Here is a 19628-nt window from a genome sequence, read left to right as displayed (position 1 = left end):
ATGTACTTGCTTTAAAGACATTGTAATATGTAATTGAAAATATAAAAACGTGTCGAGTTACAGTTAGTATTTAATCATCTGTCGGCCATTTTTTTCTTCTCGTATACACATCATCAATGCAAACCAATATTTAAAGGCCAATCCTAATGGTAACATCACATGCTTATATTTCTCTTATAAATATGAAACTGTGTTCAAACCTCACGTATAAATAGGTAACCAAAATAAATCGTTTGAGGCTAATTTCCTAACTGTGTTCCTTTAAAATCTTTTAGGTCGCCAACAGTTTCATTTGCCCCAATCTTTATAAAAAATATATAATCAAATCATTTTTGTCTGTACATAATCAACAAATAAAATTCCAATTGATGTTTGAACGTTTTTATTTACGTTTTCGACCAATTCATGACCCATCCCCAAAGAAGTATATGCTGTTTATATTTACCAACAAGTTAACTTGCTTTCAAATACAAGAGGAATAAGGCCCTGTCGGTGGGGCATTAGAATACGCCGACTGCCCTCCTTTAGAGGGTAAAAGTCCTTCAATGGGGGTCCTAGATATGACCTTAAATATATCCAGTGGTGAGGCCCCAGCTTGTGGGCTTTTGGGAGTGTGGAGCCACCCTTTAATTACCATTGCTCCCAGGTCCACTCGGACCCGGAGTGGTAGTACCTGTTAGGGTCCCAACTATGGGTTAAATAGAAACCGACGTGAAAACAACAAATATATTCTATTAAAAAAATTTTTTCTTCAAAATCTTTGGATTAGGCATTAAATAACCCGAAAAGGGTTGATATGCCATAAAACGAAAACAACCAACCAACCAACAAGAGGAATAAATACACAAATAAGCTAGTCATCATTTTTTTTTTTTTTTACTTCAGTAAGTTTTAGATCAAGGGGCTTCCTCCTGGAGCTAACACTTGATTCTGTTATGATTTAAATTTATATCCGAGGGCTCTTTTAAGAATAGACGCTGTTCCCTTTATGCTGCTATCTGTCTTTCGTTACAGCTTGGTCTTCCAGGGATTGCTTCTAAGTATTTATGAAGGTTCTTTTTTATTAATCCAGTCACTCCTATCACAACCGGTATGATGTTTATTTCTTTCAGAGACCATGCCGTTTTTAGATCATTTTTTAGGTCCTGATATTTTGTTATCTTTTCCCGTTCAGTTCTGTTAAGGCTAAAATCATTTGGGACTGTGACATCAACAATGAGCGCAGTTCTTTCAGGCTTGTTCCATATAACAATATCTGGTTTGATGGCCTTGTCTTTTATGTATCTGCCTGCCTGTATGTCTTTGTCATAGAACACGGTCACATTTCTGTTTGATGTTATTGGTGGTGGCTCATGTTCCCAGATGTTCAACGATCTGTCAAGTTGCATCTCTCCACAGATCTTCCAATGGATGTGACGTGTGACATGGAAGTTTGTTTAAGAAATGTATGCACCGTTTCTTTTGTGAGAATTATGCTGCCAGGAAGTGTGTACAAAAAATATAATGGAATATTTTTATTGTTCTATAACACTATCGTCATACACCGGGCAGCACCTTGCTTGTGGGATAAGGGTTAAATGTGGTCGAGGGTGTTGACACTTGGCCCAAAAAGTCTCATATACCCGGATGCATGATAGAATTTTTTTTTTTTTAGATATAATGGAGAAAAATTAATTTCCTAACGAAACAAAATAGACAAAAAAATCATCATCATCGTCAGAGGGTCTCTGCTCCCTATACAGGGTACCCCCCCCCCAAAAAAAAAGCTAAATGGAGGCCATCTAGAACATACGCTGTAGAACGGAGAAAGAAAGGCCAAAGACCCTAGTGTTTTAATGTGATGTTTTGAATATAATAAACTAGTTATGACCAAAGTTTCATTTCATTCGGAACAAAACACTAAGAAACGGGACCTAGTTAGAGTTGGGGCTCGTTTTTTTTTTGGGGGGGGGGTCACCCTGTATAACTAATGACTTCATCATCATTGTCATTATCACAGATAAATAGAAAAGTTTTAATGAAACCTAGACGACATTTCCGGTTTTACTAACAATAACATTCGTGCATAATTTTCGCATTTTTATTCATCGTTATTTCATTTTTACACAATAAAATTTATACAAATTTTATTCCCTTTTTGTTTTTATTGTACTTTTTATATTTTATTTTTATTATGATTTTTTTTTAAAATTTTTTATCTAGCTGAGTGACCAGAAAAATCTTAGGTGTCTTATGTCTTTAAACGTGTGATTTTTCACTTTTTCTATGATCTTCACCCTAAATTAAAGCAATTATAAATCAGACCATAACCGATATATATATATATATATTATATAATCAAGTTTGACAATTGATAAAGCTATGCAGGTGTTAGGCTGTTCGCATACAAAAATACAAACAAACCAACAAACTCGACTGAAAACATAATCTCTTTAGTGGAGGTAATTATCTTTTTAAAAAAAGAGTAAATTTTCCATTTTTTCCATCAAACAGATCCGTGCTTTATTATTTGGAAATCTCATCAGAACTTTTCACACCAGTTTTTCTTCCATCCCGAATCAGAATTCGGCAGGTAAGTATATAATTTCTGCAATGAAATTTATAAATGACATCTACATTATTATATATTTTAATTTTTTAGGTAAGGATTGATAATTTGGATTATTGAGACCACTGTTCTCACCTTGAATGTTATTCGCACAACGTTTTGGCCGATGTAATCTCCGACCTTGTTTAGGTGTTTCTCATTGAACTTGAGAATCTTTTTGTCAAACTCAGAAATCTGCACAGAATCTAAAAAAAAAAAAACCTTTATTTAAATCACAAGGGTAGCATGGTCTTGTTCTGTCAGCCAGGACTTGATAGAAATCTTAAGTAATTCACAGTTGTATTCTTCATATTGCCCATACTGAGGATTGAACCTTCAACCTCTAGAAGAGTGTCATTTACAACTGAATTGTACCAAGTATTTTATTGCAAACAATTCTGGTATGCATTTTGGAAGCCTTAAACCTATGCTTGTTTTTAGATATTCAATTTTACGACTTATCACTATAGGTATCTACTTACTACTATAGATTATATATATATTTGCGGCCTGGCAAAACCACAAGGGAGACAACCGAAGCAGTAAAATTGAAGCTGGCCTACAAGATATTATATATACAAATGTAGGCAACTTTGGGCATATTTTATTGGTTTAAAAATATAGGTTCTGTTTCACCAATTGTTATAAAATTTTAACCACAGAATCTATACTCCTATAATTTTTTTTTTGTGTATGTATTGATATTCATATTAAAACCCCTTTTTTCTATTTATTTAAAAAAATATACAACTTTGTTATATATGCGTCGTGGAATTGCATTCATCTGCAAAAGATCTAGCTAATTTGCATATTCTTTTAAACATTCATGTTAATTAATTCTCTATTATTTTTTTTGTTTTGTTTTCTTATGGGATAATCATCTTTAGTTAAATATTACGTGTAATTATATTCATGCAGATATTCTACATGATTTATACTTTCATAATATTTGCATAAAAAATTTATTGTAAACACAAATCTCTTTCTATATATATTTATGTATGTGTATATATATATTTGTTTAAAAAATTTTGCCTACCAAACTCCTCGGTCAGTTTTTTGGTCTACAGACATGAAACTTAATATATAGGGTATTTGAACCCTTGAAAAACCTTATATTTGGGTTTTGACCGGGGAAAATCGTTGCAAAAGTGTAAAAATTAAAGAAATTGAATTTACCAGATGATGGTTGAATAACGGCATTAGGAATATGCATGGGTAATGCAATAACTATTGGTTCGTGTTTAATTTTTAGCCTTGCAGCAAACATGTCTTCATAGCTCAGGCATTAACGTCAAAGAAAAGAGTAAATCGTAAGCTAAACGTTTTGGTTTCGATTCTCGGTGGGGGCACATGTCATTATTTTATTTTTTTTTTTACTTTTTAAATCATTACTATATATTGGGTCTAATATAATATAATAATAAATACGAAATCTGCATTAATGAAGATATCATATTTAAACATGTTTTACAACTGAGAAATGCCAGGCGGCCTGCTAATAGTATTATAATTTTCAAAAAGCCTGCAAATTTTCATGTAGTTTTGTCCCATAGAACTAAAGTTTTCAATATTTAATTTGACTACCAATATAGGTGTATATATATAGAGAGAGAAAGATAGATATAGATATATATACCACCTTTTTTGGCAAATTTTATGTTCCAAATATCATTGACTATTAATCAAAATTTAATATATGAAGGCTCGTTGGAAAAGTAATAACCTGAATTGTGTAGTGGGCTATGTGACATTTACCCTTAAGGTAGCATATATAATTATCTGCTAGTAATTATTACATCTTGTTCATTTCTTTCATCACCAAATTATTGCGGGGTTTCTTGTATTTTTCATTCATTTTAAATAATCGGTGTTTAAATGAAACTTGAAAATTTCTTGCAGGTTGCTGTTGGTCGAGATCATGTGATTGTCATAAGTGTAGAGAAGATGGTATACAGCTGGGGTGAAGGAGGCAAAGGTCAACTGGGTCATGGAAACACGGTATCCTGCAAAGATCCTGAATTAATTGAATCTCTAAAGGGAAAAGCAATTTCAAGGTAACCAAATAACATATATGTACTAGCAGTTCAGCCCGGCTTTTCTCGAGCCCCATGTACTGTTAAAAACTTGTCCTACATGTGATTACACTTTATGTAAGATTTAAAGTGTTTAGACAAAAATTTGTTTGAGTAATTTCATAGAGACCGCAGAGGTCAATTATTTTTAAATTTTGACCCCAATTTTGACCACTTAATATTTATTATTTTGGTCTCAACTCAAAATACAAAGTTTTATTTATGTCCAAGTTACCTACATCTAAAATTTCAAGTCTTCAGACCCAAAATTGGTGGAGGAATTTGATAGAGTCTTAAAAGGTCAATTCTTTCAACTTTGACCTTTTAGCAGCCAAATTTTCGCTCCAAAACTGATTAAAATGCTTGCCGCATGTCTGAATACCAGTCATGTATGAATTTCAAATGTTCAGACTCAGAATTGGCTGAGTAGTTTGCTAGAAACCGCAAGGTCAAATCTTTTGAACTTTGACACCTTGGCAGCTCAAATTTTCGACCCAACCTGATTAAAAAGCATGGTCTATCTTTGATACCCTTTATGTAAAATTTCAAATTTTTAGACCAGAAATTGGCAGAGTAATTTGGTAGAGACTGCAGAGGTCATTTTTTTTATTTGACCCCAATTTTGACCTCTAAATATTTCTTTTTGGGGGCTCAAATCAAATTAAAAAGTTGGATCCATGTCTAAGTAATCTACATTTAAAATTTCAAGTATTTAGACCCAAAATTGGCAGAGGAGTTTGGTAGAGTTCTCAAAGGTCAAATCGTTGAACTTTGACTCCTTAACAGCCAAATTTCTGGCCGAAAACCAATTAAAAAGATTTTTCCAAATCTCAATACCCCTTATGTCAAATCTCGAGTCTCTAGACCGACAATTGTGTACAGAGCTATTTGGTAGGGAAATGTACTCAGTCAGACAGACAGACACACACACAGACATTTTCACTTTTATATATATATATATATATATATATATATAAATAAATATATATATATATATATATATATATATATATATATATATATATATATATATATATATATATATATATATATATAAAGTGAAATTGTCTATGTGTGTACATTTTCTTACCAAATTACTCTGTCAATTTTCAAAACACCAAAAAAAAAAAATGTTTGTAACCAAGAATGTTTGTATAATAAACAAACTATATACCAGCCTTGTCCTGTATTGAGCACTCTTTAATAATCATGCAAGTTATGTTGGATTTACATCTAGGACACCAATCGATATAAACATATATATATATACACTTGTGCCCGATATTATTCATACCCCCCTTGAAAATTGAGTTTATTAGGTGTAACTTTTGTAAGAATTTATTGTTTACGTCCATATTGATACATATTCTTAATAAACCTCTTCTGATCATTTTCGTCATTTTAAAATCTCGGGATACTTGTAATAAAAGAAATATACAGCTATTTATAAAATCTGCAATGTTCAAAAATAATCATACCCCCTTATTTTTTCAGTATTAATCGAGTTTCTGACTGTTTGTTTTCTGTTTGATTCTTATTTTGAATGCTTTTATACAACCTTTGATTACTGTCATTTCGTTTTTTGCATTTTTCAGAAATTAAAATGATATCAACTGAAAACCAATAAAAGAATAAAAATTATTAGAATGGGGAAGAAAAAAGAGCTTAGTAATGATCTTAGGACTAAAATTGTGAATTCACATAAGGATGGTTTAGGTTACAAGTCAATTTCCAAGAAATTTTAGGTCCCTACAGCAACAGTACAGAGCATCATCAAAAAATTCCAGAGCCACCACACAACAAACAACTTGATTGGTAGAGGAAGGAAAAGGAAACTGTCTGCTAGAGCCACCAGGAATATTGTAAGAAGTGTTAATGCAAATCCAACCACCACTAATAAGGACATTTTAGAAAATCTGGAGTCTTCTGGCATAAAAATATCAAGGCAAACATTGCACAGGACTCTGCATGAAAATGGTCTGAAAGGAAGAAGACCAAGGACTCCATTTCACACCGGAAAACACCTTGCAGCACGTCTAAAGTTTGCTAGGACCCATGTGAATTCTCCAGAGTCCGTTTTCTCAAGTATTTTGTGGACTGACGAAACAAAAATTGAATTGTTTGGCCATATGGATGCTTCTTACGTTTGAAGGAAGAAAGGAGAAGCTTACAACCCAAAGAACACCATACCCACGGTGAAACATGGTGGTGGTAGCCTAATGTTTTGGGGCTCCTTTTCGGCTAGTGGTCCAGGTAGTTTGGTCAAGATAGATGGAACCATGAAGAAGGAGCAATATTTGGAGATACTCCAGAAAAACATTAGACAGGATGCGGAGAAGCTCCATTTAGGACCAAACTGGGTCCTTCAACAGGATAATGATCCAAAACATACTGCCAAAATAGTCAAGAAATGGTTTGAGGATAATCAAATTAATGTTTTGGAATGGCCTAGCCAGAGTCCCGACCTGAACCCTATCGAAAACCTCTGGCACATATTGAAAACTGAGGTTAAAAAGCGGAAACCTAGAAATTTGAGGGATTTGGAGAACTACTGCATTGAAGAATGGTCAAAAATCAGTGTTGATGCTTGTAAAAACCTTGTTGATAAATATCCCAAACGGTTACAGGCAGTTATTAAGAATAAAGGGTATGCTATTGACTATTAGTAAGAGAGGTATGAATAATTTTGAACTAGTGCCATTATTGTTTTTCTTTGTATAATGTTTCAAACTTGCATAATTTATTTATTTGTTGAGTTTAAATTAAATGCTTATGCTTGATTTATTGTTTGAAATCCCTTTAATATTGTCTACCTTCTGGTTTGAGCAATATTCTTATAGAAATCTCAAAGATCCGAGGGGTATGAATAATATCGGGCACAAGTGTATATATATATATATATATATATATATATATATATATATATATATATACTAGCATGCTGTCCAGAATTTCGTTATCGTAATATACTCTTAAACATGATATTTTACATTATGTAGAATTACTATATATCATCATAGAGCCAATTCTCTATTGATTATTATATTGTACTTAATATATAGCAGTGATTTCAAAAGTTTGAAAAAATATTACTTCAGTGCCAGCAACTAGAATCGAAATCAAAAGTGTAGCTCTCCAGCATAATTCATTACTATCTAAGCTAAGTACATATGTATATCAAAACTTAAGGTAGTTGAACATATAAAGTGTAAACCAGGTTTAGTTTTAAAACAGTTTCCGGTGGTTAGTTGTTCTACACAAGTCCTGGAGGTGACTAGCTCACAGTAGACAAAACAGTTTCCGATGGTTAGTTGTTCTACACAAGTCCTGGAGGTGACTAGTTCTCAGTAGACAAAACAGTTTCCGATGGTTAGTTGTTCTACACAAGTCCTGGAGGTAACTAGTTCTCAGTAGACAAAACAGTTTCCGATGGTTAGTTGTTCTACACAAGTCCTGGAGGTGACTTGCTCACAGTAGACAAAACAGTTTCTGATGGTTAGTTGTTCTACACAAGTCCTGGAGGTGACTAGTTCTCAGTAGACAAAACAGTTTCCGGTGGTTAGTTGTTCTACACAAGTCCTGGAGGTGACTTGCTCACAGTAGACAAAACAGTTTCTGATGGTTAGTTGTTCTATACAAGTCCTGGAGGTGACTAGTTCTCAGTAGACAGAACAGTTTCCGATGGTTATTTGTTCTACACAAGTCCTGGAGATGACTTTTTCTCAGTAAACAGAACAGTTTCCGATGGTTAGTTGTTCTACACAAGTCCTGAAGATGACTTTTTCTCAGTAGACAGAACAGTTTCCGATGGTTATTTGTTCTACACAAGTCCTGGAGATGACTAGTTCTCAGTCGACAGAACAGTTTCTGATGGTTAGTTGTTCTACACAAGTCCTGGAGGTGACTAGTTCTCAGTAGACAGAACAGTTTCCGATGGTTGGTTGTTCTACACAAGTCCTGAAGATGACTTTTTCTCAGTAGACAGAACAGTTTCCGATGGTTAGTTGTTCTACACAAGTCCTGGAGATGACTTTTTCTCAGTAGACAGAACAGTTTCCGATGGTTAGTTGTTCTACACAAGTCCTGGAGATGACTTTTTCTCAGTAGACTAACAGTTTCCGATGGTTATTTGTTCTACACAAGTCCTGGAGGTGACTAGTTCTCAGTAGACAGAACAGTTTCCGATGGTTAGTTGTTCTATACAAGTCCTGGAGGTGACTAGTTCTCAGTAGACTAACAATTTCTGATGGTTAGTTGTTCTACACAAGTCTTGGAGATGACTTTTTCTCAGTAGACAGAACAGTTTCCGATGGTTAGTTGTTCTACACAAGTCCTGGAGATGACTTTTTCTCAGTAGACAGAACAGTTTCCGATGGTTATTTGTTCTACACAAGTCCTGGAGGTGACTAGTTCTCAGTAGACAGAACAGTTTCCGATGGTTAGTTGTTCTACACAAGTCCTGGAGGTGACTAGTTCTCAGTAGACTAACAGTTTCTGATGGTTAGTTGTTCTACACAAGTCCTGGGGGTTACTTGTCTGCAGTAGACAATTCTCGAGTTGGAATCCAGAGCAAAAGATTCTTCCCATGTTGACACGAAGAAAACATATGCGAATTTTCCAAAGAAAGGTTTAATATTTATGGAGCAATTCTGGTTTCTGATTGGTTGGTAGCAGAACGTGAATTAATTCGATTTGTCAGTTCCTAGCGGCATCGTTTATAATATAATCTCCCGACTGTGCGGTATCATGCTCTATTATACGGCAAAAATGTTGTAACATTCCTCTTTGTGCATGCATAGAAGGAGCATGTTTAATCGACTTCTAACTGCAAAGTTCTTATTTCTTAGCAACCAATTTTTCCGGCTAAAAACCAAAAGGAATTTGTTGCACAGGCCCGAATCCTCTATATATTGCTTCAAATCTCTAGATAAAATTTGACAGTGTAGTTTGGTAAACTGTTCCGCACACAGACATGGTCATATATATATATATATATATATATATATATATATATATATATATATATATATGTATATATATATACTATTGAAATATTTAACTGAATAAACATCTATTAGTGACGTGTTAGTCATTTCTTCTTCCCTATTTTTTTTCTTGGTGTTTTGAAAATAATTCCGTTTTTTCGCAGATATTTCCAAACCAAACCTTTTCAGCAATGAGGGCTTCCAGCCGAATGTCGACCTTTGATCAAAGAAATAACTACTAGCTCGGCCAGCAATCAGACAATCCACCTCGGTAACGTCCTGGAGAGCGATAGGACTGTTTTAGTACTCCCGAAAACCTGTAGGTGTGGAAATCTCGTTGCCTCCGACACTTAGGGTCTGCACGTATCTGTGCATATCTAAGCTAAATTTAACGATACATGGGTGGTTCCAGCATGTAACTAAATCCCTGAATACTTTTAAAGGATTTGAGATTTTACATTTGTGATCCTACAGCTAGAGATTGCAGTTAATTTGTAACCCACCACTACTGTGAACAATAATCCGTGGGAGGTATGGTGACAGTAATTATCACTTCCTACACTGATGATTGTGTAAGTGTGAAGCACTTGTGCCTGTAGGTATAAAAATAGTTTAAGAAAAAAATTATATATATTTTTTTTGTATGTGTACGCATGTTTTTTTGTTAGTTTTTTTTTTTTAATTTAATATCTAAATTATTAAATAAAATATTTAATCTCTTTCAAGAGCTTGTTGCGGAGATGGTTTCAGTACCTTCCTCAGTGAGAACGGCATCGTAATGACGTGTGGTGATGGTTCCAAAGGTTGTTTGGGTCATGGCGATTGGACTTCTATTCTAAGACCTCGACTAATCGAGTCATTACTCAGGTAAGTATCACTAAAAAACTGTCAATGTTTCGTTTTTACATTCTGTATTATTAGTCCAGTCAAAATCCTAACTGATGCTACCTGATCAGGCTGTCTGAAGATAATGGCTTCCTGAGACGAAATGCACCTAACATTGATGCTTTTTGTTTTTCTACTTCCTTTTGCAAAAAACAAATTCTGTGTAGTCCTGAATATGACCTTAAACTATATCCGATGGTGAGGCCTCAGCTTGTGGGCTTTGGGGAGTGTGGGGCCACCGTTTAATTGCCATTGCTCCCAGGTCCCCTCTGACCCAGAGTGGTAGTAACTGTTAGGATCCCAACTATAGGTTAAATAGAAACCGACTTGAGAAAAAAAAAATATAGGATCGGAAATAGTCGGTGCACAAAAAATTTTCAGTTTGGTCGGAAATACTTGGTGCATACAAGTTTCAAGTTTTATAAGGCAGTACTTTTGAAAGGAAATACAGGTTAACCAAATAATTATACTTAATTAAATTGATAATTGATTTTACATACCTTTTTGCAATGTATGATTAAATAAATATACAAAAAATAATGCAAAAAGCTAAAACATCTATTTATTCAATTGTGTTAATTTACTTTTCAATTCTTCTGATATCAAAATTGAAGTGGGAAGTTTTCCTTTTCTTTCTAGCTGTGCTTTTGGCATATGCTGGTCTGTAATTTTTTCCACTATCAGCCAAAATTATTTGTTCCATTGTCTCCTGCAATGTCAGGAAAATGTTGTTCAACTTTAATTTTTCTAATTCTTGAAAGCTGGTTTCAACTGCTTCAATTAATTCATCAATATTCTTTGTAGCCTTTTGGTGTTGAATGGATTGGATTGTATTGAAGTAACCTAGGTCAAGCATATTCAGATCCGGACTGTTTGCAAGCTAGTTAACCAGTTCAATATTTAGCTCTAATCTCTCCGATTCTTGTTTGAACACCGGGTCCGTTGGATGTACGTGTGGCTTAGCATTGTCTTGTTGAATTATGATTCGTTGTGCAATGGATCCACTTGGCCATTTGTTCCATGTGGAAACAAGGACCTTTTCAACAAGGAATTCACGAATCTGAATTTTCGTGATTGTATCCATGACTTTAGTTACCATTGTTCCAGCAGGCCAGTTTCTGCTGTTACGTTTAGCCGCCTCTTGTTTGACAAATGGTCAAATTCCAATCTTCCTGTCAAAGTAACATTTGTGATTTGGATCCCAACGGGGTCGAGCCACGGCAGCAAGAAACATTACCTTTGTAATGAAACGCTTGCTTTTAGTAGTTCTTAAAGGGTCATGTTCGTCTTTGCTTGAATAAAATTTCCTTGTATTTTGCGTCATGTAAAACCATTTCTCATCAATATGTATGACATCAAACATTTCTCTAAAAGTTCCTCGATTTAAATCCGACTGCGAACGACAAAAATCAACGCGACCATTTCATGTTTTCTATCATGAGAAGCCGTTTTACAGCATTTTAATGTGCCCGAATTTCGCCATCTTTCATCCTTGCAATCAACGTTGTCTTAGGTATTCCACATGCTTGAACAGTAGACCTCAAAGTGGTTCTTTTTCTCAAGGGAATGGTGTTTATTTTTGCCAACTGTGAACTATAGTCCTTCGTTTTTCGGCCACAGAGAAACTTACAGCTCAAAGAATCCATTGGCACCGATATATCGGACGAACTGTCTAGTGCTCGTGACCAAATTCTGCCTACTGTATTTCTTCCTATACCGAATTTTGTGGCAACATCTTTGATTGCACCTCGTTCTAGGATGCGCCCTTTAGACCTTTGTAGTAATTGCTGTTCATCTTGAATTTGTCGATTCTCTCTTACCACTTCTGTTTTTACCTTCCAAATTGGCATCAACTACATTTTCCATATTTATATAGCCACTGAGGGTATTTTTAAAAATTTATTATATAACAGTCAACAAAGTAATGTGCATAGATTAAACTCTAAATGACTTTTAGAACGAAAACTGTTCTTTTTAAATCAAGCACACTCTAAAGTACTACCAGTTACACACTAAAACATTGAAATGGTGCGTGATAAAACCTAAAACGCGGACAGTTTTAATTCTGCACCAACTATTTCCGACCGGAGGTAGTATTAAAAAACTTTTCCTTCAAAATCACTGGACTTGGCATTAAATAACCTGAAAAGTGTTGATATGCCGTAAAACCAACCAACCTAATTCTGTTCTGCAAAGCCAAAAACAAAAACAACAACCTACCTTTTCCCCCTTTTTCTTCTTCCCATTTCCCCTTTCTCTTTCTATCTTTCCCACTTCCTGACTGGTTTCCTAACTTAAAATTGTACGAAACATTAATACTGTAACCCTTTTCCCTTTCCCATTGCAAAACTCATTCATGTTCTGTAGGGAAGGGAACAAAAACGATAAAATCCACTATAAAACAACCAGATTAAACGCTATAAACTAATGATTGAAGATAAAAAGCGCTTGAAGAATAATCTTCTACAGAATAACTGGATGCAACATGAATACTATTTCCAAAGTAACTGGATTCGGCATTTAATAACCCGAAGAGGGTTGATATGCCGTAAAACAACCAAACCAAAATCCTAAAAAAATTCCAAGAAAGCGATTTATGATTTTTTTTTTTATTACTGTTATACGTGGAGAGTTTGATGTATTGTCATAGCTTTAAGAACAGTACATAAAGGACAAATGAGATTCTAAAGCGGTTTAGAACAGATTAGTTTGATGAGAAAGATCCTGGGTAGAAGAATCAGAGGACGACAGAGAGAAACATACGTTGGCAGTATGAACACCTGGGCAACATAAAAAATGATGAGCAACAATGAATTCATGAATTCCTCGAGAGAGAGAGAGAGAGAGGGGGGGGGAAGGAAGAGAGATAGATGGAGAGCCATCAATACCTGTACCAAACAGGACACCACTTGATGATGATGATGATGATGATGATGATGATGATGATGATGATGATATGGGACTTTTGAATAAGGCGAACTTCGTCAGTTAAAACACAAACCTTGAAATGAGGACATTATTTTCACACAAAACTTTCACCTTCTAATCTTATTATTTTAACGAAAGACTTTCATCTAACATGACCTTTTAATCTTAATAACTCCTCAAAGGATTTTCCACCTACTTTGAACATTCTAATCATAATGATTTCTCAAGAACTCTTACCGATCGGACTTTGCTTGTTCATCTTGTTATTTTTGTTGAACGATAAATGCGGTGCATTTTAAACGAGAAGGAGGTGTCATTGTGTTTTATTTCTTTTTTTTTATTATTATTATTTTGTTTGGGTCAGAGAAATTTAATTTCACTTTAACTTCTTTTCCCCTACACAATGTGCATTATTTGGGGTAAATTGAAGTAAAAATTCAAAAGAATTCTCTTTTGCTTTTGGGATTACCATTGAAAGAGTCTTCATGCACACTGGAATGTTATTCCGGTTTGTTTTTCTTCTTTCCCACATTTCCTACATTTTTTCACACGTGTTTTTAAAGGACATATACAGTTTTTTGCAGTTTATGACATTTATATATATAGTTCATTCAATAAAATAGACGTTTTTGTCTATATACGGTAACCTTAATATCGTTTAAAAAATCCATAACAAAACTATATATATATATATATATATATATAATGTTTTTAAATCTCCGAAACAACTACATGGTAAGCAGCTGATGCTCTCCGTTTTCTATTTTCAAAATTTTAGTTAAGGTTTTCTCTTTTTATCCTTATCTAGTTAAATTCTGTTTTAAAATTGAAGACTTTTGCAAAATCAACTTATGCAAGGGCTAAGTCTATTTCTATTTAACAATTTTAGTTAAGGCTTTTTTCTTTCTTTTTTTTTCATCCATATATAAATGAATTCTCTTTGGTCATTATAAACTTTTTAGAAATCGGATTATGTAGGTACTTAGTCTGCAATAGGCTAAAATTAATATTTTTTTCCTTCCAGGAATCTAAACTGCATTATGTATTTTTATTTTTGCATTTTGTTTATCCCAAGCTTCTTTAGACACATATATATATATATATATATATATATATATATATATATATATATATATATATATATATATATATATATATATATATACACACACACACGCTTCAGAACAATGTAATGCAATAGATCTACTGGTATGGAAATATAGTGATTATCAGTCTTGCAAAATATTATTGACTGCAATATTTTATAAAGACAATCCCAGCTAAATAAAAATTGCTCAATATACCAGATAGAGCAAATAGATCATAATTTAGTAATGGTTAAATTTCAAATCTAGAATTTTTATTACATGCAAGACAAAGAATACATTTCAATAAGTATATTTCCTTAACCAATACGTTTTCGATGTCTACCCATCTCCTCAGAAGAAAAAATATTAGCAACTATTATAAAAGCTTATACCTAATTTAGCTAAATACAATAAACATAGAAAATCATAATTAAAAGTTTTTAAAGTTTTTAAATCATAGAGTAAGGGAAATTATATATTGGTTCAAAATATTTGTTCAGAAAAGGATATTGAATTTCATATCAAATTGTATGGTAAATATCGAAGTGAAAGTCTTTGGTAGCAGTGCGGTAAAGGGATCCAATGCGTATTTTGAGTCTTCCATGGCACAAGATAACAATCCGAAGTAGGCATAATTCCTTGGTTTCTCCTTTGTTTATATGATGAGTCCGGTAAATATTTTATTATATAAGTGAAGATGTTTTTTAATAAACATATAATTTTTTATATATTTATTTAATATTTTTTAATATATGAGTTTCATAATCCATTAACATTTTTCGACAATTGCATGAAACGGCCCCAAAACCCTTATTTCGGGCGTTTTGTGTGACTCAGCCTTGTTCGTTACAAACCATATATAGATAAAGACAATTTAGGAACTCACACCTTTCAGGGAAACAAAGAATTTTTCAATTTGGTGCATCCGTTCGAAAGTTTTATTGGTATATATACACACACACACACACACACACACACACACACATAAATAAATAAAAATTTAGAATGTTATTAATAGTATAGATTCCTTCACTGTTGATACTGTTTTAACTTTTGGCAAACTACACCCAACTGTGTAGTCAATTGAATAAATATATATCGTTGTTATGTATAAATAGGGCTTTGTTTTCCTTTTATTTGACAACCTTTTATTACAAAATATAGGAGTTGGCTTTACAATCCATGCAAAGATTAGCTTCTATACGATTGGCCATGTGACATATTTCCATTGTATGGACGCCTGGCGCGAACAGAAACCCCACAATACCATCCCATCTTTAGACAAGTCAGATACAACCTTTGGATCCTAGTCAGAAGATCAATACGGTATATTTTAGTTTCAAGTATGGTCCAAAAGCGACATCATCTTATTTTTTTTAATATTTTTTTTTACATTGCGTCTCCAGTGATCGGGAGATCCTATTTATTAAAAAAGAAGGATAGAAGTGATAGCATACTACGAACATTCAATTAGCGTATCTATATACGGATTTGATGTCGGTAGTATGTTATCACTTCTATCCTCCCTTTTAATGAATAAGATCTCCTGGTCGAATAATTTATAATCTGGCATCTGTGACACACATACGTACGTATGTTAAAGGTATTAAGATATAGATATTTGTATAGTTCTCATTTTTCGCCATTAGATATTTTTTATAATTGTCCTTTCACTCCAAATAAGGCACAGAGCCACTTAGTCATGAGGGGATGACATTTGGGTCCAGATTTGCATGGATACTATTTAGGGAGTTGGGAAGCGAGACGTTTGTTTACATTACACTTGAATTTCTGCATGTCAGCACAGTCAGGGAAGCAGGGGTTCCAGGAGGGAATTATTCCAAAGTGCAGCAGTCTCACTGCTACCAAAGACTTTCTACTTGGTTTGTCCAGATTCCATGAGAAGAATTCATTTGGTCTGGTGGAGTATCCAGTTTAACGTTGTTACTTGAGCAGATGCACCAGCGCAGCCATGCCGAGGGGATTTTATTTGGAAAAAGCTGTTCAACTAGAAGGCTTTACAGCATCTAGAGGGATCTCTACAATGTAGAGGTGGGATTTTGCTGCTAGTCGGGTTTGTCGAGGGTATTATTGTTATGTTTTGAGTTCGTCAGACCACTTGCTATTGAAATACTTGTAAAACAGACACAAGGATGCCGACAAGCTTGTTGACTTATGATGTTTGCTATGAATAAACTACAGTCCACACTCTACTTGTCCACCAAGTCATGAATGTCCAACCGCTTGGACATGGTTTTAAAAGCTGCTAGACCACTGATATAGATAAGAGTCTCAATGTGGCTAGCACTGTGAGATTCAACCCCTGGGTCAAATGAAGTGAAGCAGGTGCCCTGTCCACTGATTATCATAATTAATGGGAAATATCAAATAACTAGCAGGCCACCCGGCGTTACCCGGTCGTAAAATATGTATAAATATTATATTTTAATTTATACAGAAACTGAGACACGGGCATGTGAGTATTATGTTTTTTCTAAATAGTTCACTTCTTGCAAGTGAAAATATATATATATATATATATATATATATATATATATATATATATATATATCCGAGCTGAGATCGAAACAAAAACCTAAAGACAATCAGTCAAGTACGATAACCATTAGGCCAGTTTGATACGTTCTTTAAAAAGTGTTTTCAAACCTACTTATTCTTAACATAAGGAATCTGTCATGCGAACGATTCATGCATGCGCATTCATGAAACAGTTAGCAAACAGATGAAAATCCAATGACCCCTATGTACCAATTTTTAAATTTTGACCCCTTAGCAGCTGTTTTTTGGGGGGTGAAAACCAATTAGAAAGTTTTCCACATTTCTGAATAATTGTTCCTAGTGTAACGGTTAATGTATCCGATTTATATGTTATAGCTTATTGGTCTTGTGATCTTTCTTAGTTTGTCCAGATTCCATGAGAAGAATTTATTTGGTCTGGTGGAGTATCCAGTTTAATGCTGTTACTTGAGGTAACATCTCTAAGAGAAGATGCACCAGTGCAGCTATGCTTAGGGGATTTTATTTGAGCTTTGAATATTGTTATTTCAAATATTTATGTAAGGATATACTTGTAGGGAAAGGCATCCTCATATCAGGGTATCCTCACAAACCCCTTTGCAGAGAGACCGGAGACACTTTAGGATGTAGTAATTCAAAATTCTTTTCTATTGTGTAGTTTTGCGTTTATATCGAAATTCTTGTATGTTTTTAGGGTTGATATTTTAGTATTGGCTTGTGGTCCTCATCATGTGGTTGCTGGAGGCAGTGCTGGAATATTGTTTTCTTGGGGTTGTGGTTCAAATGGCAGACTAGGATTGGGAACAGAAGAAAGTCAGTAAGTATGCCACTTTCAATAAGTATTCTTTCTTAGGGAGTATTGAGACTGAAAGGATTAACCTTTTATATATATATATATATATATATATATATATATATATATATATAAATATATATGTCAAAACATCGTTAATTCATTACCCACACAGCATCAGCCATATAGCATAATGGTGAGAAGCCTTGACTGTCATTTGGGCGGTCGGGTTTCAATCCTGGTTTGAGGCAGTTAGTTGCCTGTCTAGCCGCACTGTTGAGCTGTGAAAGAGTACTGTATGTAGATGACTATATATATATATATATATATATATTAATGAAACAGCTGTAATAGAAAAATCCCAGAAATAAACGAAGGTTATAAAAAAGAAAACGTGAGTCTTTGAATTTTCAACAAAATTTGCACTATATATATATATATATATATATATATATATATATATATATATATATATATATAGTCATCCACATACTTCGCTGTTTCACAGCTCATCAGTGCGGCTAGACAGGCAACTACCTCAAGCCAGGATTGAAACCTGACCGCCTTAGGCTCCTAACCATTACGCTATCGGCGGCTGCTGTGTGAGTTGTGAGTTTAACGACGTTTGACATCGTCCGAAATAACGCTTTATGACAAGGTTGAACTAATTCGTTCAGTCATAAATGAATGAATTTAATGGCATAAATAAAGTGGGAATTAATTCAAACCCGTACGTATTAGTTCAGTAACTGGGTAGATGTGAGATACCTTCAGATTGCAACCGTCCATTGCTTACATTCAGTTTGCCGCAATTTAAAATTAACAATAAATACTTTTTTTAATCATCTGCATCATAATCCAGGTCATAAAGACTTAATGCTCACTTCCGGTCTGTGTTTGAACTGCTTAATGTGATAAAAAGGAAAACGGATGTAATTACAATTAGAGAGAGAGAAAACAATGGAGTTTGCATATTCCAGAGATTAACAACGACAGAGGAATTTTCTACACATTGGCCAGGGAATTCTGCAATTATACAAGGTCCTGCTCATAAAATAAAGAGATGTAAAGGATGCTATTGTTTTATTGAATTACTATGTGACATATATGCATAACCTATATTGTTAAATCATCTTTTATATTCCACTCGGGCAACGCCAGATCACTTGTCCTTCTGGTAAAATAATGAATGTAAATGATGCTATTGTTTTATTGAATTACTACGTGACATATATATTATTATTAAATATATATACTATTAAATCATCTTTTATATTCCACCCGGGCAACGCCAGATCACTTGTCCTTCTGGTAAAATAATGAATGTAAATGATGCTATTGTTTTATTGAATTACTATGTGACATATATATTATTATTAAATATATATTATTAAATCATCTTTTATATGCCACTCGAGCAATACTGGATCACGCGTCGTTCTAGTAAAATAAATAGATCTAAAGGAATTCTATTGTTTATTTGAATTACTACGTGACATATATACATATCGTCTATTATTCAATCATCTTTTATATTCCACCCGGGCAACGCTAGGTCATGCGTCCTGCTAGAAAAAATTAAGAGATGTAAAGGATGTCACTTTTTATTTATATATATATATATATATATATATATTAGAATTATAATCTATTATCGTTTTCACCTCAAAAATCAGCCCGTGTCTTTATATGGTATTTGATATTGTTCTTATTGATGATTTTATGTGACAATTTTCTTGTTCATCTTTG

General features: G+C 33.8%; 1 protein-coding gene across 3 annotated transcripts in view; it reads left to right on the top strand.

Annotated features, from left to right (window-relative positions):
• The window catches only part of LOC145245882 (serine/threonine-protein kinase Nek8-like), a 182074-nt gene that overhangs the window by 83282 nt on the left and 79164 nt on the right, over window positions 1-19628 (top strand). For all 3 annotated transcript variants that reach the window (XM_080107604.1, XM_080107603.1, XM_080107605.1), the window contains 4 exons: window positions 2494-2572; window positions 4490-4644; window positions 10374-10514; window positions 17781-17903. In XM_080107604.1, the coding sequence (XP_079963730.1) occupies window positions 2494-2572; window positions 4490-4644; window positions 10374-10514; window positions 17781-17903 (498 nt within the window). The remainder of the gene's footprint in view (window positions 1-2493; window positions 2573-4489; window positions 4645-10373; window positions 10515-17780; window positions 17904-19628) is intronic.

This window comes from Euprymna scolopes, chromosome 23, assembly GCF_053919585.1.
Source record: "Euprymna scolopes isolate OS-2025 chromosome 23, ASM5391958v1, whole genome shotgun sequence".
In the NCBI taxonomy this organism is placed as follows: domain Eukaryota; kingdom Metazoa; phylum Mollusca; class Cephalopoda; order Sepiida; family Sepiolidae; genus Euprymna; species Euprymna scolopes.
Note: the sequence above shows the minus strand (reverse complement) of the source record. Positions and strands in the feature narration are given on the sequence as shown.